The sequence below is a fragment of the Lytechinus pictus genome, chromosome 3, assembly GCF_037042905.1.
Source record: "Lytechinus pictus isolate F3 Inbred chromosome 3, Lp3.0, whole genome shotgun sequence".
Lineage (NCBI taxonomy): Eukaryota > Metazoa > Echinodermata > Echinoidea > Temnopleuroida > Toxopneustidae > Lytechinus > Lytechinus pictus.
In genome coordinates, this window is record NC_087247.1 from 56,864,132 (window position 1) to 56,889,137 (window position 25,006).

The window sequence follows — 25,006 nt, forward strand, 5'->3', positions numbered from 1 at the left end:
TATATTGCAAAAATGATAAAAGAAATCGATTCTACACCCCCCTAAGCCCCTAAAAAGAGTCTTTACTTATCACTTTGGGGCAAGGGGTTCAAAAGTTAAGTCTTTAAGATGGCATCTGACGGCCATTTTGGATTTATGCAAATTAGCAAAATTGCCCAAACGGCAACTTTGGGCAACCAAGCTGAATTTGTTCTAGGACCCCATTAGAACACGATTCAAGAAAAAAACTTCATCGGAAAGAACATTTCTAGGTTGGTGTATTGAGCCTATGGGACTGTCAAATTGACTATTAAGAGAAAGATTGGTTTTAGGTCTGGGCAACATATAGTTTGTTTTCATTTCTGTGAGGGAAAGGAGTTGCTTTTGAATGAAACATAATATTCAGTTGTCATGTTATAATTGATCTTATACATTAATAATATCAAGTGAGTAAACTGTAATTTTTTTAAAGTGTCCCAACCCAGAATAGAATGAGTTTGAGAGGTATTGAAGTGTGTGAATAGGGGTCAATTTTCACTTTTCACAATTTTCTTCCAATCTATTTTGATTTTTTTGAAGTTGGTCAGGCAGAGATTTGTTTGCAGACCGATAGATAATGTCACCATAATCAAATGAGGTGCAATCATTAATTTTAGTTATATATTAACTTTAATTCTGACAAATTTACAAAAATGCTTTAGCTATGCAATATAACCAATCATTCTCCCCAGTTTTTGACATAAATAATTTATGTGATAGTCCCACTTCATGTTTTCATCCACAAAGACATACTTACAGATTTTCACTTGAGTCAATATTTGACAATCAATTTTCAATTGTAAATGTTGTGACCTTTTAAGCATTTTAGGCGTTCCAATGAACATGCTCACAATTTTATTATAGTTTATTTTCAAATTATTCCTGTTCATCTAGTCAGATAGACTTTCCATCTTCTTATTAAGGACGAGTTCAATAACTCTAATATCTTTTTGTGAGAAATATATGACTGTGTCGTCAGCATAAACTTGTGTACGGTGCACTCTTGAAATACAGAAATTTTATCATCAGTAAATAAACTGAACAGTAAGGGTCCAAGGGGAGATCCCTGGGGTACTCCCTTAGAAGTGACCATTTCTTCTGATAAAAATGTATGTATTCTTCTATTAGTCAAATAACTTTAACCAATGCAATTCATCACCAGATATACGTTTAAGTTTGGATAGGAGAATTGCATTATCAACCAGTATCGGCCGCACATAAACGCTGTTAGCGTATAACATTGCGCTAACAAAGGGCCCTGTTGCAACCGGGAATGTCGCCGCGATGGCTAATGTCAAAGTAATGCATTAAGTGGCCCTGTTGCATAAAAATTTATGTCATAATGACATAAATTTTGATCATGACATAAAATCATGCATAGCTTATGCCGTTGACATAAATTTCGTTGCATAAAAATATTTATGTATTGTTTTAGCTTATGACGTGAATTAATCATCATTACATAAACTGAATAGTCATGAACGAGCCTGTTGACATAAACTTTGCATAAGTCGTCATTTTTCAGCCACAGCAAGTTCTTGCGAAAAAGGGTCATCGGCTTCCCATTTTGACGGGATAGAGGCATATTTTGGTATGTATCTAATTTTCACTGTTATATATCATAGATAATAGATATATCTCACGTTCTGACTAAAAATTAAAGTTTCTAAGTATTAAGAGATATTTTAAATGAATTATCATCGCCGTCAATTTTATGCAATGATTGCTTGTAAACTCTCCGGCTGCTTTTAGCCGTACAACGCCGGCAGTGCTAGCCGGAGGTTCCGGCGTCTGACGCAGACAAAAAATGCATGGAATCAACACCGTCAGAAAACAGTTTTAAATAATCTTCACGACATTGGACATTGTTTTTAAGGTTCTTGTGTCGGATGGACATGAATAATGCGTGGAATGAACACCGACAGAAAACAGTTTTGATTCATCTTCACGACATATTGGAGTTTTGGACATTGATTTTTAAGGTTTTTTTTTAGAGCACCCCCGCCCTTTCTGGAAAATTCTAATTATCTAAATCTAGTCAGTAGTCTTTCTAGAGTCTTAATTTTAACCTTAACAAGTTAGATCTAGTCTAGGCCTAGCATTAGATTCGACTAGACTAGACCCTCTAGTTAGGGCCTAGAGTCTATCCAGCTCTGTCACTCACTGACCGTCGCGTCAGAGCCAGGCCCTAGTCTAGACTTTCTAGCCCTCAGTCAGTTAGTGTTAGTGTTAGTAACTAAGAGTAAGACAAACTAAGTAAGAATAAGTTAGGGCCTAGCCCAGACCTATTATAAGTTATAACAGAGCCTATGTTAGGAGATTTAAAAAAAAATTAGGCTAGAGAGTAGAGCCTAGTAGGTATGGCCTACCTCAAGCGAGGGTTCGTATAGGCTCCACTATAGATAGTATACTTCACTACCGCTACCGTCCGCTCCACTAGTATCAGATAGGTGGAGCGGAGGGTAGCGGTAGTGAAGTGTATTCGAGCCTATATACGAGCCCTCGCCTGAGGTAGGCAGGGCCAGGCCCTAGCTATATTAGCTATATTAGCTTGGCCCCTTTTAAGTTCTAGTCTAGATCTTCAGTAGTCAGTAGATCTATTCTGATCTAGTTTTCTATCTAGGGTCTAAGTTAGACTTAGACTAGTCACTAGACCTCCCAGGTCTAGATCTAGATCGAAGAAATTTAAATTTGTCTTGGTGAGCTGAGCTGGCCCTACCAATTGTACCATTGTATTACTACTTTACTAGATCTACATGTAGGCCTACCCCGGTTTGGGCCTTGGTTCTAGCCAGGGAATGAGGTGGTGCAGACCTGGACCGGGTCTGGCCTGGGTTCCTTCCATTCATGCTTTTATTATAGATCAAAATCGAGACCTAATTCGGTACCCAATCTAGTTTAGCAATACAAGAGATCTGAAATAGATCTAGCTCATACAGAACGAGCGATCACCAATCGCTTGTAATTTATTTGTATATTCTAGGGCCCAAAATTGAAACTGTCTTTACATCAATAGTAAGCTAATCATTTGTAGGGCCTATCTATCATAGATTATCTAACATTATAGATCTACGAGAACTACAAATGTTACTGTAGATCCATTCTATGTCTAATCTTTAGCCTGGCTTCTTAACTCTGATATCAAAATTCAAATAGTCTAGTACTGTAGGTTCTAACTTAGACCTTTGGGAGGCGGGGCCTCCACTGCGTACGCTAAGGTGGTGGAGCCCCCTGGGTTTTTGATAGAGCTATGGAATAGGGTAGTCTAGCTCTAATATTGTTTTCTAATGCCAGGGGTAGAGGCCTAGATCTAGTCAAGATTCATCAGTTGGTAGATGTGCACTGCAATAACATGTAGAGTATAAGACCCTATGAGCGAGTTGGGGGGGGGTCCTCTCCGTTAAGAAAAAAAAAGAAAAAAAAAGTGATTGGTGTGTAATAAAGGTGATAAAAAAAAAAACCCTCTGTTCAAGACTGGAGACTACTGAACAGGAAGGGAAAGAAGGGGGGGGGGGAGAATTACACACTGAACTAATTAAGTTAAACACTAAACTGAAAAGACATGTAATTTCACAAAAAAACTTGTCTGGTGAGACTGATGACTACATTGTATGTTGATATCTAATATAGATATTAATGTACATCTTCGATTGATATTTTGGACTTCCAATTTTTAACAAAAGCAATAAGTTAAACATGCAGTCAACAACAAAAAATAGATCTACATGTATGTATCCTCTGTGTTGTCTGATTTGAATATATTCTCTGCGAGCTGGCTGCTGGCCTGTAGACAAGCTACCTGTTTGATAAGTTTAATACACTTCTGAAGTTCTGAGGATAAAGTGCACATTTTAGTTCTTTGATTTGTTTAACAGGTTAAAAACCTTATCAAATGCCTTTTCTATTAATTTTAAACCAATGCACAAGTAATATGCTTGGAGAAAAGTCCTTTCCATTACCGGTAACTACAAGATTTGGTTTCTGATCTGTGGATAAAATAACCATGATAATTGAAATTCTCTTGGTGACTGTTATCAAGAATTTTTTGTACTATATTCTATTTCTTTTACCTATTTACTCTAAAGAGGATTTTTTAGATAAATCATTAAAGGGGTGCTTTTTTTTTGAAAAAAAACATTGGCAATTTGAATTTTTTTAAATCCCTAATTTTTGTATAAATAATAAAATTATAAGGCCTACAATTTTCTTACCTATCAAAACCTATCTTCATTAGAAGTATTCATATATTGCGTGTGTAAATCAATTTTCTAACATATTTTTCTAACAGAAAAAAGGAATTTGAAGCCTAAATGAAACACTTGTACTCTCCTTGCAATATTGCACCCTAAGTGATAAAAGGTGCAAAAATTGACCATGTCATTATTGTTTGCACCCAGAAATGTTTGTTTGCACAATAAACGGGGCAACATTTTACCTTTTAAGGTGCATAATAGTATTACTTAAACATTAAAAATGTTCAAATCTATTAACCTTAATTACATGGTTCAAATCTGCTACACCCATAAAGGTGCACAAATGAGCATAATTGCTCTTATTGGCACTCCTTATTGTACCAACCCCTAAGGTTCAAATTTGAACCTTCTTAGTGTTTTCATCAAACCATTTCAAGGTTGAATGACTCCTTATTTGCCTTTGATTTGTATTCTCAATGCACTCATGGATATAATTCATTTTTACACAGTTCTGAAAATAGCCAGTGAAACTCTCCCAACACCCCTGTCAAATTATATTTGACAAAATCTGTAATGATTAAAATATTTTTTAAAGAAGGGACTTCAGTTGTTTATACAAAATGTAAATATGAATTCATCTCATCTGTTACTCTTAAAAATTTGGTATTCACTTTCCTAACAGTTGAACCACACAAACGATGAGAAGAGGTAGAAATAAAGAGGGGGATTGCAACTGGAAGGAGATGGAAGTCCACACACTCTGCCACTGTGTGCCATTGAACAAGAAATCTCTTTTAGTATGAAGGTGAGTTTTTATATAAAGTTGTGTTTATTAAATATTCTACTTGTAAATACAAGTATACTGTACGGTAATATTTATTCTAATTTATTTTATTGTTCTTAAGAGCGGTTGTAAATGCGATGTACTGTTATATATTATTAATTTACAAATATGAATCTCTTTTACAATTCATCCACATCTTGTAATAATTTCATCTTAAATTTACTCACAAAAATGGATGGTATCAATCTCATGATTTTTTTTAGAAAGTCAAGTTTCAATTGACAACTGAGCCCTCTTAATATTTCAATTAATGACAATATAATTATGGAATGCATTCTCAAAAATATGTAAGAGCAAAAACAATGTAACACGTCAAAATTAAAACAAAATGTAGGAAGACTATTGGATCCATACTATTGTAACAATTATTATCCACTTAACTTTTGCAAGAGATTCAGATTCAGTTGATTTATATTTTTTATTAGAATCTCAACAAAGAGACTAACAATGTGAGCTTACAAGCATAAACACAATATAAGTGCATTTAAGAATAAAATAGTGGTAGGAGTAGAAGGGAGAGGTGGCAAGTTGATAAATAAACATGACCTTGACCTCAATTTTGTGTTGTATTTTTTTCGCCACATATGAACATTTTCTCCAATGACTTGATTGAAATGAAATATATTCTTACAACCATGTAAGGGTATAAAAAATAATATTCGGAGACTATTAACCCATTTTTTATTTTACTTTATATATATTTTTTATTTAAGCCTGGGATTGCAATCTCAAAAGGCTCTTTCATAATCTTGAAGATATACATCATGCATGTACATGTATGTGAACACTCTACTATTATCAAGTTGAGTTGCTAAAGTTGTTTTCACTGAATCTTCTTATTTCAGATTGTTCAAGAGACAAGACTAATGAAGACGTGACGTCATGGACCTGGTTGCACATGGCAAGTGAACTATCTGACTGTACCCTGAAGTATTCTCTTTAAGATTTGAAAATTAACAAAAGTACTAATTTTCATTTTTTCAGAGATAATAATCATTATATTGACATTGTGGATATCTTTTTATGATTGTTATCATAAAATTATTATGTTAATGATGATAGGTCATAATAATACAAATGAATAATAAGTAGAAAAGAAGACAACCAAAAAGGAGGAGGAAAAGAAGAAGATGAAGAAGAAAAAGAAGAGGAGGAGTGGAAGAGGAGAAAAGGAGAAGAAGAATAAATAACATCACTGTGAGTTCCTCTTCATGATATTACATAAATTTTTGTCTCTTTTAAATGGAAATATTTATTAAGCATAAAAATAGGATTTAGTTATTCTTGTTTTTTAAGATGTATTATTATGTATCATGTTTGTAGTTGTACACTTGATTGAGGTACATGTATTGTATTCATTTAGGATATAACTATGTTTTATTTGAATCCATGTACCTCTTTAAATCATATTTATACAGTCATGATTAAAGGACATGGGAAAGGTAACAAGATTGCATTGTTTTACAAATTTTACTGTGTATTTATTTTAAAAGTAATAAATTTACATAAAATGTCATTCTTTTTGTTTCATCTCTTTGTTCGTTTTTTTATTGAATCGGGATGGGGTGGGGTGTGGTTAAAATATGATTTGCCCCTCAGAACACACTTGTTTCCCTACTAGAAATAGTAATTAATATTTGTAGAAAATTGTATGATTGTTTTTTTATGAACTCTGAATATTGTCCCATAAATTGTCAAATTAGGAAAATAATTGATTGAGATGAAGATTTGAAGTAGCAAGGGCGAGAAATTAAAAGGAAATTTCATATAAAAGTGAGAAAGATCCAGAGATGCAAAGATTATACTGTATAAGGAATAATGAGAGAGAAAGGGGGGGGGGGCGAGGTGAATTAGAATGGGAAAAGGGAAAGAAAAAGAACTATGAATGTGAAGGAGTCATTAACAGAGATAGATATATTGAGAATTGGAGAGATAAGTTCCGAGAATGATAGTGGGCCAATCTCAGAGGGAGGATGATAATGAAAGGGGAAAAGAGGATAAAGCATTTTTTTTTTGGGGGGGGGATTACATTTGATGAGAGAGAGATAGAAAGAAAATGGCCAGGTGCTCAAAGATGAAAAAATATAAATGATGGGTGACAGAGGTATGGATCAAGGGATATAGGTGGCATGAACGTGTCCCAATTTAGGCACAAAGCTGTGATGAGTAGTGGTCCCTCATGTTCACTCCTCTTGGAATTTGGACAATAAGTGGGCATTTTTTTAAAGTCCCCCCCCCCCCCCTAACTCGCTCTATCTCCAATTGCCAGTTTTGGGCAAGAAAACCCCCCCTTTTTTTTTTATCTTGGCAAAAAACCCAAACCATCTGATTAGACCTTTGGTCGGAAATGAGGAACATTTTTATTTAGGCCTATTTATTTATTTTTTCTGTCCAATATTTTCTTGACGAAATTGCTCCATTGTGCTTCCAAATTCGTTACCCTCGCCTAAACTGCACTGGCAAGAGGGTTCCATGACACGCTTATAAAATAGACAATTGAAATTATAAAGAAATACAAAATAATGAATAAATTATTACAGGGATATATGCATGGTTGTCAATCGGTGTTCATGGTTTGGAATTGACTGACAAATATTGTTCTCCGTGAAGGAGTTTTCTTTTAGTTTAGGGGATGGCTTTAGAAATTTAAATTTCTATAGGGCAGATATGGCGTAAAGGGCAAAAATTTCTAAAAACTGCGAGCGAGCAAAACTTTTGGGTAAATTAAACTAGAACTATCAATGAAGGTGATTAATACCCCTGCCCTACGCCGTTACCATGGCAAAAGTTTCCAACACATGGGGAAAAATATGTCTTGTCCATCTTTACCCAAGACCTACATGTATGTGTGAGCAAATCATGAGAATTACTGATGAAGTCGTTTGAACCACAAAATTTTTGCCTAATTTTTGACATATTATATAATGTTACCAAGGCAACACGATTTCCGACACATGCAAAAAAATGTCCTGTATATATCTTTACCTCGAGACCAATGCGTGAGCCAAATTTCATGAGAATTGGTTGAAAACTAATCAAGTAGTTGGAACCAATAGATTTTTACCCAATTTGGGGCTTATAATATGTTGTAACCATGGCAACACAACTTCCGACACACACAAAATATGTGTCTCTCACACCTTTACCTCTTAATGTGTGAACCAAATTTCAAGAGAATTGGTTGAAAATTGATGAAGAAATTAAAACTGAAAGTATTTTACAATTTTGTTGTCATATAATATGCCGTTACCATGGCAACATGATTTCTAACACTCAAAATAGGTTTTGGAGCTAGGGGAAGCAATCGCCATTCCAACCAACACCGGACTTGAAGTCATCCAATTGATGTGTGTACCAAATTTCTTGTTTAATCACATTTGAATTAAGCACAAAAGGGGCGATTCTAGACTGAAAGTCAAAGTTATTATCATTATTTCGGGAGGGAGGGGTGGTGCTTGAAAAATATGTGACGTTGATATAAATTATGATATTATTCTAAGGAAAATGTCCTATCCTCAACGAAGTAAACAAATTAACTATTATGCTTAGGCCTAGTTTTGCTTATAAAAATAAGGGAAAGATTTATGATTGTTAGTTTTTCAAATATTGAAAGAATACATCATACGCTATCCAATGACACAAAAATTATTTCGAAACTCCAAGTAAAACTCAAAATATCTTCAAATTACAGAGGGCATAATTATAAAAAATAATCGTAAAATTACCCTTAAGTCACTTCTTGTGGAAAGCCGCCGTTTATGTCTTGATTTTAATCACGACATAAATTTATGTCATTCAAAGGGATTTATGTCATGATTTTATGTCGTGATTTATGACATAAAGCTTTATGCAACGGATTTATGTCAAGAGTTGTGTTTATGTCATGATTTATGCTGTATGACATAAATCGTAACATAAATCATGACATAAATCAATACATAAACTTTTTTGCAACAGGGCCCTGGGATCAACGCTTGACATAACATTATGTATATTATTATTCATTAAAGGACAAGTCCACCCAAGAAAAATTTTGATTTGAATCAATAGAGAAGAAATCCAACAAGTATAATGCTGAAAATTTCATAGTCAAAATCGGATGTCAAATAAGAAAGTTATGGCATTTTAAAGTTTCGCTTATTTTTCACAAAATATTTTATATGAACGAGTCAGCAACATGCAAATGAGAGAGTCGATGATGTCCCTCACTCACTATTTCTTTTGTTTTTTATTGTTTGAATTACACAATATTTCAATTTTTACAAATTTGACATAGGGTCCAACTTGACTGAACCATAAAATGTTAAAACAATGGTAATTCCACATGTTCAGAGAGAAACAAAACTTTCTTTCACATGACAAAAGGGGAAAATTTGAATAATTCATATTTCATACAATAAAAGACAAAATAAATAGTGAGTGGATGACATCATCAGTTCCCTCATTTGCATACAGACCAGGATGTGCATATAACGGTTTTGTAAAATTAAGCGAAATTTTAAAATGTCATAACGTTCTTATTTTACATCCGATTTTGATGAAATTTTCAGCGTTATGCTTGTTGGATTTTTCTCTCTTTATTAAAATCAACTTTTTTGGGGGGTGGACTTGTCCTTTAACAAATCAGCTACTAACAACATGGGTAGAATGACCGCACAGAAGGCACAAAAAGCACTGTTAAGGCGCCGTTATGGCGCGAGTGTTGTTGTAGGGGATTAATTGAGTTAGGCAAAATCTATAATTTTTTTGTGCGTAATGATCTAGATTTAACTTAGTTATGATTATTTGCCCATCCTACAAGTTTAAAATCTTGTCTAGGAATGTAATTCATTATTATAAAGGCCTACAAAAATTCCCTTATTATTGATTGATTGATTTTATTTGGCAAGTCACCATAACATATATACAGTAGCATTAAAACAACAGGCTTGCACAGGATGACCCACGAAAGCTCGAAAGCTTATTTCCAGTGGGGTCCTCGACATACAGAATTAAGATAATAAAATGGTAAAATTATACTATTTACATATTAAAAAAGTGAAGAAAAAAATCAGAATTTACTATTACCAATAAATAGTAAATTTTAAACATGAAATACTAACATTTTAAACATGAAATGACAGCAAGTAGTAAATATATATTTACTAATTTAATATAAAAATATCGAATAAGCTTTAAAAAGATCAAGAAAATTAGCCTACCATGATATTACGATGGAGATTCTGTACCAAAAAAAAATGCAATCCCACTTTTCATCAGTTTCTTTTGTTTGAAAATGCTCTTCACAGACTTCACTCATCATGCTCATGATAGAGTATTTGCCAATGATGATTATCATGCGATAAATTTCATCAGCTATATTGTTCTTCTTTCTAATGTAGGGTCTATTCTTAAAAATGTCTTTAAACACTTAAAAAATTATATATCTTGGAAGAAAAAAAATCCTGATGAAAAGGATCATATCTTGGCACTAATCAACATTCCCCGCTATATACCCATTCTTAAAGGGGTACTCCAGGCTGAAGAAAATAATACGGTTTGAACAGTAAAGTGAGACAAACAAAACGCTGACAAATTGATAAAAATTGGAAATGAATACAAAAAATTATGGTATCTTAAAATTTTTCATTAGGCCCTATTTCGGTGAAATTTATATTCATGTCTCCAGGAATATGCAATGAGGGTCTGTTGTATCATACAAAATTAGGTTTATTTTAATTTTGTCCACCCAGAATATTGCTTCAAAGATCATCATTTTGTTACTCGGGCGACATACACACATTTGACACAATTTAAAATCAGAAAAAGGGGAAAGAGCTATATGAGGATATGGCATCATCGTTCCATTTATTGCATATTCATGGCCACACGCTGCTCAGTAATATCATTGCAAAATACAGTGTTAAATTTTCAATATTCAAGAATTTTCTTTTTTTCTTTTTTTCAGATTTTGATGAAATATTCAGCAATTTGCTCATTAAATTTTTCTCCATTTATTCATATATTGTTGTGTGGGCCCGGAATACCCCTTTAATTCGGTCGAGGTCTATGTTAAATTACTTGGTATAAGAAAGGGAGAAATTATTCACTAACATCGTCACTATTGGTGCCCTTCGCACTGTTAGTGATTTGTATTAACATTAGCGCCACTGTTAGCTTCTGCTGGGCCTTTTAGGGTGCGTTTATCCGCCACTTTTTTACCCTATAATCATGATTCCAATCATGATTCAAATCACGATTCTGCAGAATCACGATTGCGTTTAGTCGAAATTGAATATAATCATGATTAGAATCACAAACATGAACTACGAAAAAAAGGGCGTTTGGAAAGACGTTTCTGCAGAATCACGTACGAAAATGTTCGGATAAACGATATCGTGATTTGAATCATGATTATATGACGTCATTGTGTCGAGCTATTTCCGGTTCTTGCCAAGGCGCGCGCCCCACGTTGTCACATCACATGTACGTCGCCGACCTCCAATTAAGTGTCCAACGTTGACCTATACTTCCTGGGTCAAACTGCGCACTGTGATGCGCACTGGATCGGTCCGAATCCGAGGAGAAACAGCGTTGGAACGAAGGTCGTCTAAACCCTGATTCTGTAGTAATTGTGATTCATGTTTGTGATTTGAATCATGATTCAAATCATGATTCAAATCACGATTCTGGCTTGAGGTCGGATAAACGCAGCCTTATTCCTGTTAGATTATTAGGAATTCGGCTAGCTTCTGTGAGTTTATCGATACCGGTAGGCCTATACTTTTAGTGCTCTGTTAGTGAAAACAATGCGTCTATATAGGCGGTGGTCGCCCGTGAAAGGTGTGACTGGCCCTACTGTTGGCGTTCTGTTACGTCTGTTATGTCTGTGCGGCCGCCAGGTATAGAAAGCCTTCTGGAGGTCTATAAAAATAGCCCCTGTATACTGCATATTGTCCGTTACCTTAACAAGGGCAGTAATGGTAAAGTGTTTCGGACGGAATCCAGAATAGAAGTTTCAGATCAGAATATCAAAAATTTTCTGCTCGCGCTCGCATTACTAATGTAGGAAGACAATAAATTATCCATCCTTTTTCATGATTTACAAAGCATGAATAGTGTCCCGTTTTTATATCTGAAATCTCATTTTTCCGCTCGCGCTTCGTGCTCGCATCAGTTGTTTATATAGTTATACCTATCCCGTTCATGATTACAAAAAGTGCTTAGAATGTCCTTGTGCGTTTATCCGCCACTTTTTCACCCTAGAATCATGATCTGAATCATGATTCAAATCATGATTCTGCAGAATCACGATTGCGTTTAGTCGAAATTGAATATAATCATGATTAGAATCACAAACATGAAACACGAAAAAAGGGGCGTTTGGAAAGACGTTTCTGCAGAATCACGTACGAAAATGTTCGAATAAACGATATCGTGATTTGAATCATGATTATATGACCTCACTGTGTCGGGCTACTTTCGGTTTGACTCTTGCCAAGCTCAGCTCATTGTATGTACATGATTACTCTGCATGCATTTCTTGTCATGTCCAAGTTCTGTGTTGGTCATCGCATCGTCCACTACTTTTCATTTTTTGGTCATGTCTTCAACTTCAAGTTCTAGTAAATGAATTAACTGGACAGACAATGATCTCAGTTGTTGTTGAGTATAGAGTGTCAATATTAAATTGGATCTACGCTGAAATTCACTTCCGAACACCATTTTTGATAAATTAACAAGATGAATAGAAGCACATGGACCCTATATGATAGAAGTAAATAAAATTAGGTATAGACTGAATTCTGGAAGCAAAAGATTTTTCGAGAGCCGAAGCATGTGCGAAAAACTTCCTCTGTCAAACTGCGCACTAGTGATGCGCACTGGATTGGCCCGAATCTGAGGAGAAACAGCATTGGAATGAAGGTCGTCTAAACGCTGATTCTGTGATATCGTGATTCATGTTTGTGTTTTGAATCATGATTCGAATCATGATTCAAATCATGATTCTGGCTTGAGGTCGCATAAACGCAGCCTAAGGGATCCAAATGTCGTCCGTCGTTCGTCCGTCACAAACCTAATGACACATAACTCCACAACCGTAGGTCGATTTCCAACCAAACTTGGATGGTAGATGGACTTGGGGGACCTGCATGTTATGCTGCAGTCGGAGGTCACATGGTAAGGTCAAAGGTCATTTTCAGGTCAACGTTAAAGTTTACATGCAAGACTCTCTTATGACACCTAACTCCGCAACCGTAAGTCGCATTTCATCCAAACTTGGATGGTAGATGGACTTGGGGGACCTGCATGTTATGCTGCAGTCGGAGGTCACATGTTAAGGTCAAAGGTCAGTTTGAGGTCAACGTTAAAGTTTACATGCAAGACTCTCTTATGACACCTAACTCCGCAACCGTAAGTTACTTTTCAACAAAACTTGGATGGTAGATGTACTTAGGCGACCTGCATGTTATGCTGCAGTCAGAGGTCACATGTTAAGGTCAAAGGTCAGTTTGAGGTCAACATTAAAGTTTACATGCAAGACTCTCTTATGACACCTAACTCCGCAACCGTAAGTCGCTTTTCAACCAAACTTGGATGGTAGATGGACTTGGGGGACCTGCATCTTATGCTGCAGTCAGAGGTCACATGGTAAGGTCAAAGGTCATTTTCAGGTCAACGTTAAAGTTTACATGCAAGACTCTCTTATGACACCTAACTCCGCAACCGTAAGTCGCATTTCATCCAAACTTGGATGGTAGATGGACTTGGGGGACCTGCATGTCATGCTGCAGTCGGAGGTCACATGGTTAGGTCAAAGGTCAGTTTGAGGTCAACGTTAAAGTTTACATGCAAGACTCTCTTATGACACCTAACTCCGCAACCGTAAGTTACTTTTCAACAAAACTTGGATGGTAGATGTACTTAGGCGACCTGCATGTTATGCTGCAGTCAGAGGTCACCTGGTAAGGTCAAAGGTCATTTTCAGGTCAACATTAAAGTTTACGTGCAAGGCTCTTATGACAAGTGTTATTCCATCCCAGTCATTTCACAATGAAGTTTCGATATAATTCTCTTGCGTGCCCTCGCAAATCACGATATTTCTGGTCATTTTCATAAGTGAGCGAGACACAAAATTGCTTTCGCCTTGTTTTTAGATCGGAAAAAAAATGTAAAAAGAATCATCTCGCTCGCATTGTTTAATCTTATATCGTCTAACTGCAAATAAATTCAGTCAGGCCATATAACACATATAAAAAAAAATCTGCTCGCGCTTCGCGCTCGTAGTAATTATCTAGTTACATGCGAATCTTGTTCAGGATCACAAGCATTGCCCAGAATCTTCAATTATCAGGACAAATTACATGAAATTTAAAAAAACTTTAGCTCGCACTATTTAAATTAGACTTTTGAGATTACTACACATTTATGTTGTTTGATAAGAATAAAGCTAAGAAGTGACTGTAGGTATACCCCTTCAAAGAAAAAAAAATCAACTTTGAGCGGCCGATCGGGGAACATATGGGTGAAAAAACATTCGCCCCCCCCCCCCCAGGTGATGTCTTACAAGCTGACTGTGCTTTTTAATAGATCACCTCAGTTCTGCACTTAAATTATTGTTAATTCATTGTTACTTCATTGAGGACATGTATAATGTTTTGTAGAATTGAAAATAAACTTGAATAAAAAGAACAAAAACATTTCATTATCAAGACCTCAGCTAATAAGCAATCAACATTCATTAATGATGATAACTATGTTGCCGGATTTTGTTTAATTTTATAAGCCATACCCTCCAAGTGAATATTACCGACATATTTCATGTCATCAGTGAGCACCGCCAGAAAACTTTTTATAAGTCACAAGCCTGATGACTTTGAGTCCATTTTATCGCAAGGAATTCCACATTTTCATCATGAACATGTTTAGAAAGCTTGTAAAAGGTACTTTCTAAAAAGGCGATAAAACCTTTTTTTGCTCATTTTGTATAAAAGGCGATAAAACTTTTTTGGCTAATTTTCAGGGTTGAATAAGCACGACTCAAAATTTGCTATAGAATTGCTTTTTCTTACACATTTCTATCTGTAAAATTGTCGAATAAGATGATATTTAATTTTGGGAAGCTTATATTCAACAACATTTAATGTAATGAACAAATGAAATTTTAAAAAAAATGTAATTTTCGTCTCACCTGCATATAGCAGACTAATAACCCGTCTTAACAGACACTTTTCTGATTGCCCTAGTACCCCGATAAAAGCAAGGCGAAAGAAAACCCCTTTCCTGTTAAGACGCTCCCAAAAGCAGGACTGTGTCGGGAAGGATTTATCCAAATTTCGGCCTGCTCAGACCAGGGTGGAAGCGCGGGAGAAAAACAACTCTATACCTAGTCTAGTTCTAAACGATTTTAAACGAACCGAGAACCTGTACTCCAATTTTTCCTCGGAGTACAGGTTCTCGGTTTTGCGCGCACACTCGGCTGGGCGTACGCACGGAATAGAACGTATTATATCGTGGTGCAAATAGATTCGTTTAAAATCGTCTAGAACTAGACTACTCGATACCCCGCTAACGCCCGGACGCGCGTTTCCGTTTTACACCCTGGCGAAGGCATTTTCCGGAAAAATAGCCACAAAGCGACTAGTGAAGAGTCTACGTCTACGTTTGTTTACATAATCAGCTGGGCGCGCGATCCAAAAGTCCGCACCGAAGATATCCGCAGAACATACGTGCAAATGCAGCTGAGCTTATAGACCAAAAGCTTCAGTCTCTGTATTTTGGTTGTTCCGCTGAACTATATACGTTGGCTTCATGATTTTTTTTTTACTTTATCGCACATGATCGTTTATATGAATGAAAACGAATAATAGCTAAAATATTGAAAAATAAAACACATAATTACCTTTTTTCATATTATATCTATCCTTATATCTATCATATCTGTCTATCCACTATCTATCTTATAAATCAATATATGGAACTACATGATATATCTATCTGTTAATTTGTCTATCTACTCTGTCTCTCTCATTCTCTATTTACCTATCTATCTGTCTATCTATCTATCCATCTAACATCTATCTCTCAAATTCTCTATCTATCCATCTGTCTCTCTTTTATTTCTCTCTATCCATCTATTAATCTACTCATGTGCAATATCAACACTGCCTCGACTTCCTTCGGGAGTCTATTTCCTCAGCTCTAATTTTCCCTTTTTTGTGCTCGATTCGATTCAATTACTACTTTATTTACTTGTTACCATTGTTAAATGTCTTGTATTGCATAATGAGTTTTTTTTTCTGAAGGTTGCCTCCTATTCTCTTTCAAATTCCCCCTCGTGCTTTCCCTTCTCTTTGTCTTATCCCAATTTCTTTCCCTTCTCTCACCTCTTTCTTTTAATCTTTCATTCCGCTTTTTTCTTCTTTGGTGACACTTTGTATTTCTTTTGGCCCTTTGTATTTATTTATGATACATTTCATTTTCATCTCTATAAATTTGTATTGTATTTGATATTTATTTATAATGTTTACTTTATATTTTGTTATGATTCTATTTGTATGTAAACATTCACTTATTTCAGTCTTTGATCTCAATTTCTCTCTATCTATCCATCTGTCTGTCTTTTTCTCTCTATCCGTCTATATATATATCTCTCAAATTATATCTATATAGATCTATCTATCTATCTATGTAACTACAGTATCTATCTATCTGTTAATCTTCTCTGTCTCTCATTCTTTATCTATCTAACATCTATCTATCTCTCTATCTATCTATCCATCTGTCTTTCTCTAGTTCTCTCTCTATCAATCTATCTATCTATCTTCTATATATCTATATGTAACTGCAGTATCTATCTATCTGTTAATTTGTCGCTCTTCTCTGTCTCTCTCATTCTTTATCTATCTATCTATCTATCTAACATCTACCTATCTCTCAAATTCTCTCTCTCTCTCTCTCCCCTCTCTCTATCTATCTATCCATACACTGTTAGAAATTGCCGTAATTTTACGGACAAAATTTAACAGAAATCGTCCGTAAACGATAAAATACGGAATAAAATTGTAAATTTACGGATTTCTACAGAAAACCCGTAAAAATTACATAATAATTAGGTAAATGATCAATTTTACGGACGTTTTCTGTAATTGTACAGAAGATCATTATTGAAAGGAGACGTTTACGATACATCTTGTAAATTTACTGTAAGTAGATGTAAGTTTACGGATAAGATTTAACAGATTAATTTGTAACACGTGTAAAGTGCATTTTCTACGGAAAATTCTGTAAAATTTACAGAAAAATCAGGTTAATTATACATTTTCTGACGTTGTCCGTAATTGTAGTGAAGATCATTCTTGAAAGGAGACGTTTAGTGGTTTACGGTACAAATCTTTGTAAATTTACTAGAAAGTAGCTGTAAATTTACGGACATGATTTAACAGAAATGGCAATTTCTACGGAAACTTTGTAGAATTTACAGAAAAATCAGGTTTATGATAAATTTACTGATGTTGTCCGTAATTGTAGTGAAGATCATTATTGAAAGGAGATATGTTTACGGTAAATCTTTGTTTATTTACTATAAAGTATGTGTAGCTGTAAGTTTACGGACAAGCCACAGATTAATTCGTAATATGTGTAAAATGCAATTTCTACGGAAAAATTTGTAAAATTTACAGAAAAATCAAGTTAATGATAAATTTTCTGCCTTTTTCGAGCATGCGCACTTGAGAAGTTTGTGAAAAACCGCGAATTTGCAAAGAAAATTTTCCTTGCGGTCTTGGATGTGTCAACTCAAGTGATCTTCTTGATCAGAAATTCGTAAGTATTTTGCTTTGAATTCGTAAAAGAAATTCCTGCTGTACTTCTCTGGAATATATTGATACGTTTTATGCAGTTACATGAAATTAATAGTGTTGGTTTTCATGATTACGAACAAGGTTTTGGCATTGACAAGTCCAGACGATGCAATGTATCGTCGCATGCGCGCTGCTACAGTCCCATCGGTGCATTTGAGTGTTGGATATTTTGACGCTGTGGTTGAACTACCTCAGGCGATGTTCGTGCAGGCTCCACTCCAGTCTCCACTTCACTACCGCTACACTAGTGAAGTGGAGTGGCCGGAGCCTGCACGAACATCGCCTGAGGTATGGTTGAATGAAATGAAGGGGCGAAGCCGTGGGCCAAGCTTGTTTTATGAGCTTCACAACTTCACAAAGATATTTATATTATGATAATATGATGCCATTTATATATTCATTTGTAATTGTATCTTCATTTGTAAATGTCAAGATGAAAATATAAACCTCAAAATACGTAATTTGTGCAATTAAAGATTAAACTTATTTAAAGAAAGGGGTAGATAGACTGATTAGGCCTAGATCTAAATAAATCAAATCAATGACAATGTCAACTGTAGTGTAGTGTATACCGTCCTCGGGCGAAGTTCATGCAGGCTCCACTTCACTACCCCTACACTACACTCCACCTACCCGAACTTCGGGACGGTGAGCTCGATCGGATATTCCGAGTGACAAAGGTGGGGTGGCCAATGGAAATGTTATTTATTGTAAAAATCATTTAAAAATATATAACGAGAAAGAAAAATGGCTTAATTTCTTATTCTTCACCCGTATTTCACTCCGTGTCCATCCTTTGGTTATCCTCTAACTTGTTGATTTTGGGCCAGTATAGTGAGTGATGGTATTACCGACCGGCCTTGTATTACCGAACGCGCGCGTCATATGCGTCAGAAAATAATCAAATTTTCTCAAACCTTTGCAACATCCTTCCAAAGGGAGCTTGAATAGAAAAATGATGAAAAATTATCAAAAACACAATTTCGAAGTCTTTAAATCCTCAAAACAATAAAATATGGTCAAAATAGCTCATCAGTGACTTTGTTGTTTTCCCAACTTTTCCCATAGAAAACACACGTTCGGAAATACGATACCTTTTTCAAGTGACCAAATATTTCACTTGCGAAGAGAGGTCCGATTGGAAGCTGATGTCGAAAAACGAAAAACAATTTCGGCAAAATTTCTGCATATTGATATTTTGTAGGTATTTGTGTATTTATGGTGAATGTTTGGTGAATTTTATTGGAGTAATGTGTTTGATATGATCAAATTCATGAAAAGTGTTCGGTAATACGATCCACTACCATATCTATATTTCCTCACTTCACTATTCACGGCCGATTTCAAAACATCGCATGCGATCGCTCACAGGTCAAACAGCATAAATAAATTATATTATTGGATGGTTCAGAAAATACCAAAAATATTCTACGAGTTGGGGAAAATGTTTTTCTTCCTCGTTTTATTTTTTTTTCTATAATTTTTACAATAATATTTCCATCCCACCTTTGTCACTAGCGGTAGTGAAGACGTGGAGTGGAGCCTGCACGAACTTCGCTCGAGGTAGATCTAGTAATGACTTAGTGCTGGCTAGCGACCGACGGTTTCCATTCTCAGCCGCTCACTGATTATTCAGTTAAGACTGTGGTGCCTGTGTGTTCCGTGTGTGTATGTGTGATGCGAAGCTACCTCGGCTCAAGCGATGTTGAAGACCTTGTTGGAGCGTACAGTGTAGCGGTAGTGAAGTGGAGTGGAGCCTGCACCAACATCGCTTTAGGTAATGCGAAGCGTGCTGTACATGTGTTCTCTGGACGTGTGGGCATGGGTTTAGTGACAGTGTGCGTATGATTGTGAAGTAGTCACTATTGTGAAGGGTTGAAGCCCGGGTTGAAGTTTCTTACAGCTCTGTGGGTTTATCTATAATTAAATGATTCTCTTTTCAAGCTTAAATTTTTATAATGATTGCTACATTCCAATTATTTGATTAAATTGTTTGTTTTAGAACAGGTCTTTTAGTTTTTCCTCAGACTATTTTTCCCATTACATATCAATTAAAGAGAGTCTTCACTTGTGTTTCATTAAATTATTATACAATGTCCACTGTATAATGAAAATGGAAACATGCGTTAAATGAAAGTGTAATATAAGTGGAAACATGCTGGTCTATTGACTATATGTTGACCATATAGTAGAAAGCGAAATTTGTTCTCAGCTGTAATTATTCTTTCTTCTATGGGAATTTGCTTCTCATAGATCAAATAAAATTTCCGAAGACCCCATATAATTTTGTTCTATTTGGTGCATTTAAAGAGGAGAAAGAAATGCTTTTTTTCAATTTGCCTAAATTGCATTTCAAAATATACCTTTTTCTTATGCTTTCCGCACAGGCCAATTTTTAGAGGCTGAAATATTAAAGAGTTGATTACTTAAATTTTGTTCTAAAATCTTTTTCATATCACTTGCAAATAATGGAGAAAATATAGCACCCCCCCCAAAAAAAAATTATTTTTAAAGGCATCTTGCACAAATTATTACAATGTTTTTGTTTTATTTAACAATCACTATGAGATCTGTATAAAGTGATAAACCAATGAATTATTTTTATATGTATATGTTTCCAATTATTTGCCTATTTATTAAAAAATAATGTTTGTGTTATTTGACAATTGTTTCACAGAATTACGTTGTCGGTTGTCATCTACCTACACCCATGGATTATCTCCATCACCTTCACAACCTTGAATTGCTAAGAGAGGTATGATTGATAAATTTGGTTTACATTGTTTTAATTTGTTTAAAAGTATTATTGAAATGATTTGATGAGATAACAAAAATGAAAACTTGAAATAACATTTTGAATGTAGTTTTTGTTTACGGACATTCTTTTGAAGACAATTAAGATTGCAGTAATTATGTTGGTAGATGTGTAATCAAATCTTCATGCACATGTTCACTGTTTGGAACGTTTATAAAGATCACAAAATAAAAGAATTAAAAATAATATTCAACTCTTCTGCATACATGTACAGCTACCTTTGCCAAGACCACGTCGTGGGCTACGGGATGCTAGAAATCCATTGGAATCGTACGAGGATGGGCCATTTCGAGATCGGTATCGACTGTCAAAAGAAACCGTCATTTACATCATCAACATGCTGGAAGCAGAATTGAAGAGGGACACACAGAGGAATGATCCACTTCCCGTTTATTTGAAGGTGTTGACGGCTCTCCGTTTTTATGCGGTGGGTAATTGAATTAAACGATTATTGAGTGTTTTTGGGCTCTGTTAAATCTATTTGACTGAGGTTGTTTCTATTAATTTTAGGTCTCCTGACAAAGTTGATGATGATGACAATATCTAGAAATCAGAGAGGGAGCACATAAATAAGAGTATCATTTAAGCAAACAGTCGAGTACCTATGAATTGCATACTTAAAAATTCCAAAACTACCACAGCAGGAGTGAAGCTCTGATGTTTCTGCTGTTAGAACTGTTATGTCAGGTTATAGTTATAAATTCGTCATAACCCTAAATTGGCAGATCACCCCTGCCCCCCCCCCCCCGAATCTTGGCTGTGTTGCGATGAAAAGCTATGAAATTTGGCACATAGATAACAAGTCGAGATGAACATACACACAAAAAACTAGAACTGCAATCGTATCAGAACAATGTGCATGTATTGACGCCTGTGATTTTATGGAGGGCAAGAAACAGAAGGAGATAAAGAGAAAACTCCTGAGGATATACATTTTCAAAATATTAAGAGGGCACTATTTTTATAGGCAATGGTCACTGATGCGTAAAATAAAACATTTGCCATATGAGGGATGATACCATTAGCAAACCCTAAAAAAGTGATACCAAGATAAATGGAAACAAGGAAGTGATTTTACTGTTTTCCAACTTTTTAATAGAGAGCGCTATTTCTTAAAGGTAATGGTCACTGATGTGTAGAATGAAAAAAAAAAAACAGTTGAATTTTGGACTATCATAAGTCGACCCTGTAAAAATGAAACTGAAATAAATGAAAACAAGTAAGTGATGGCCATTTTACTATTGCTATTTTACTATGCGTAAAAAAAAGATGAATAAGGAAGCATGTTACCATTAGCAAACCCTGAAAAATATCAGACCAAAATGAATAAAAACAAGGAAGTTACGGCCATTTTTACGATTTTCCTACTTTCTATTTCAATAAATATGATTTTTTTTCAAATGTAGACTATTTCGGATTTGAATTTAGGGCAAGAAGACGGCATTTTGAAGGGCAAGTCATACTTCAATATGAAGAGCAACTCTTAAAAAATCTACAGCAATTTGTTAGAAGTGTGTAGCATGCAGGATAAGAGAGTAAGGATGGGATTAGGAATAGTATGCAAATGGACTTGAAATTTACAAAATGGCACCTGGATGGTCATGCATTGCCCCTGTCCGTCCCCCCCCCCCTTGGTTTCCGCGCAATAAGTAAAAAAAATATTTAATGGATTAAAAAAAAAAATTGGTGTGTAGGTATAGGACACCAAAATACAGGCTCAGTTCAAATTCGGAGTCCGCAGGTCAAAGGTCACAGCTCATTAGATCTGCGAGTTGGTTTCCACATGATTATCATAAGTTCCAAATGAATATTTAGAAATGTTTTTTATTTGACTTATGTTCATGTGAATTATCACACATAGACATCTACTTTGTGTAATATGTATGGGAAATACCATGTATGTCAATGTCGTACCATATCTCTCATATCTGTAGCACAGTCACTTTTTATTTAAGGAACATTTCTAGAATCAGAAGGTTCATTGACCAGTCTGCCTGTCACAATGCTGTTCGTTCATTGGTTCTGTCTCGTATCGATTATTGCAATGGGCTCCTTTCTACAATTCCCTCTAATCAATTAATTCGTATTCAACGACTACAAAATTGGGCAGCACGATTAATTTTACAGGTTTCCCGAGATCATCCTTCCCAACCACTCTTTAATTCTCTTCACTGGCTTCCTTTTAAACAGAGAATTACTTTCAAATTACTCTTGATTGTCTACAAAACACTGAATAAACAGGCTCCACAGTATTTAAGTAACTGCTTGAATCTGTATACACCAACTAGAGCACTTAGGTCGGCCAGTGATCACCTTCGCCTCACATATTCATTAACTCGTACATTAGCTGGTGACAGAACTTTTACGGTGTCGGCTTCAAAATCCTGGAACGACCTGCCACTAATAATTAGACAGTCTCCAACATTAGCAATTTTCAAAAAGTCATTAAAAACTCATCTCTTTCGTACTTTGTAGTTTTTAAAATATTACATTTAATTAATTTATTGTAAGCGCTTTGGGCCTAATGGGAAAAGCGCAGTACAAATAATAAGTAATAATAATAATAATAATAATAATGTTGCGCGCCATGTTATATATTGGTACACTTTGGGGGTACCGTACCAATTTTTTCGAACTTTTATCAATAGATGTGCAAAAACATCAAGGTAAAAAGTCATAAAAGCAAGGGGCAGAAAATAAACATTATTCAATAGCTGCTTTTTAAGTCAGTACTGCTGCTATATCGAATCGTGTAATGATGGCGACACTGCAAGAGGCCTTCCACTTGTTAAAATGAATTGCAGAAAATTGTCTGATATTAATTTTTGATGAAATATGTGCTTAATTTTTTTTGTCATCAGAAGTATCATCTGTATGTGCTTCAATGAAATGTTTTATAATTACCTCGAAACAATGACCTATCAACCATATGGTTTGTTTGATTTTACAGGATCATTTCAAAAGATGCATGGTGATGAGGCAGCAATATCACAGTCATCAATGTGTCGAATCATCAAAGATGTGTCGGAAGCTATAGCAAGAAGGAAGAGGCAATACATGAAGTTCCTTCGACAAGAGATGAAGTTGAAGCAACTCAGCGACAGTTCTACCAGTACTGCAGATTTCCAGGAGTGATAGGTGCAATTGATGGGGTGGGGATCAGGCAATATACTTCCTCAACAGGAAGAATAGATACTCGATCAATGTACAGGTTAGATTAATTATACCCTTTCTTAGGCCCTTTTCACAAGAGACTGCTGAGACTGCTTGCAACCTTTGTGATTGTGTGCGACATATATTGTGATCAAATGATTGCAATTGCTAATACAAGCAAATGTGAAAGCCACTTAAATTACTATAACTAGAACAATGTACTATTTTGTATAAAGTTTGGCAAAAAAAAGAATGTTACATTAATTTTCTGTCCTAGGATTTCCTATCACTTCAGTTTCATTTATAGTAATTATTCGATTCGTATTTGATTGGGCAATTTTTAAAATGAGTAGTTAATTCTGTAGCATATTTTTTTAATATGCATTTTTATTTATTTATTTTTTTGCAAGTACTGAGCAATGGAAGCAGTGGATGGGTGATTGTTGGATAAATCAACCTAACAAGGAAAGCACACCAATAATTTTAATGTGCATGCATGTTAAAATTGCATTCCAAATATGTGATAAACTTGCAAAACTCAATTGTTGTGTGCTCCCATTGGATGTCCCAAAGAAAATTGAAAATTAAGTGCCCAGAACGATATAGAGACAGTTCTGAATGTAAGATTTGATATTCCTCTTTTGTCTTCTGCTAGGTTGTTTGTGATCAGAAAACGTATCCGGACATCTACCCCCTGGACATCCACCCCGCGGACATCCACCACCCGGACATCCACCCCCCGGACATCCACCCCCTTAGGACATCTACCCCCTAGGACAAGTACCCCCTAGGACATCTACCCCCCGGACATTTACCCCCCGGACATCTACCCCCCGGACATCTACCCCCCCGGACATCTACCCCCCGGACATCTACCCCCCGGACATCTACCCCCCGGACATCTACCCCCCGGACATCTACCCCCGGACATCTACCCCCGGACATCTACCCCCGGACATCTACCCCCCGGACATCTACCCCCCGGACATCTACCCCCCGGACATCTACCCCCCCGGACATCTACCCCCCCGGACATTTACCCCCCGTATCCAAAATATCCGTGAGTAGATGCCCGGGGGTAGCCTGTCTGGGGGGGTAGATGTCCGGGAGGTAGATGTCCGGGGGGTAAATGTCCGGGGGG

At 35.8% G+C, this 25,006-nt stretch overlaps 1 protein-coding gene and 1 long non-coding RNA gene across 2 annotated transcripts; both read left to right on the forward strand.

Moving 5' to 3' along the window:
- Positions 1–1,371: 1,371 nt before the first annotated feature.
- On the forward strand, positions 1,372–6,571 carry LOC135153766 (uncharacterized). Its single transcript, XR_010293273.1, has 3 exons — positions 1,372–1,609; positions 4,894–5,016; positions 5,901–6,571. It is a non-coding gene; the product is annotated as an uncharacterized LOC135153766 (long non-coding RNA).
- Positions 6,572–17,792: 11,221 nt separating this feature from the next.
- On the forward strand, positions 17,793–24,646 carry LOC129260042 (uncharacterized). The gene is made up of 4 exons (XM_064097430.1): positions 17,793–17,859; positions 20,575–20,652; positions 20,927–21,139; positions 23,663–24,646. The coding sequence occupies exons 2-4, from the start codon at positions 20,608–20,610 to the stop codon at positions 23,747–23,749; spliced, it is 345 nt and encodes a 114-aa protein (XP_063953500.1). The 5' UTR covers positions 17,793–17,859; positions 20,575–20,607; the 3' UTR covers positions 23,750–24,646.
- Positions 24,647–25,006: the final 360 nt, after the last annotated feature.

Excerpts from the sequence above, each read along its gene's own strand:
- LOC129260042 (XM_064097430.1), top strand. The coding sequence starts at position 20,608 with ATGGATTATCTCCATCACCTTCACAACCTTGAATTGCTAAGAGAG. Across the intron at positions 20,653-20,926 it reads ACCTTGAATTGCTAAGAGAG|CTACCTTTGCCAAGACCACG; the intron begins GTATGATTGATA and ends ATACATGTACAG. Across the intron at positions 21,140-23,662 it reads CGGCTCTCCGTTTTTATGCG|GATCATTTCAAAAGATGCAT; the intron begins GTGGGTAATTGA and ends TTGATTTTACAG.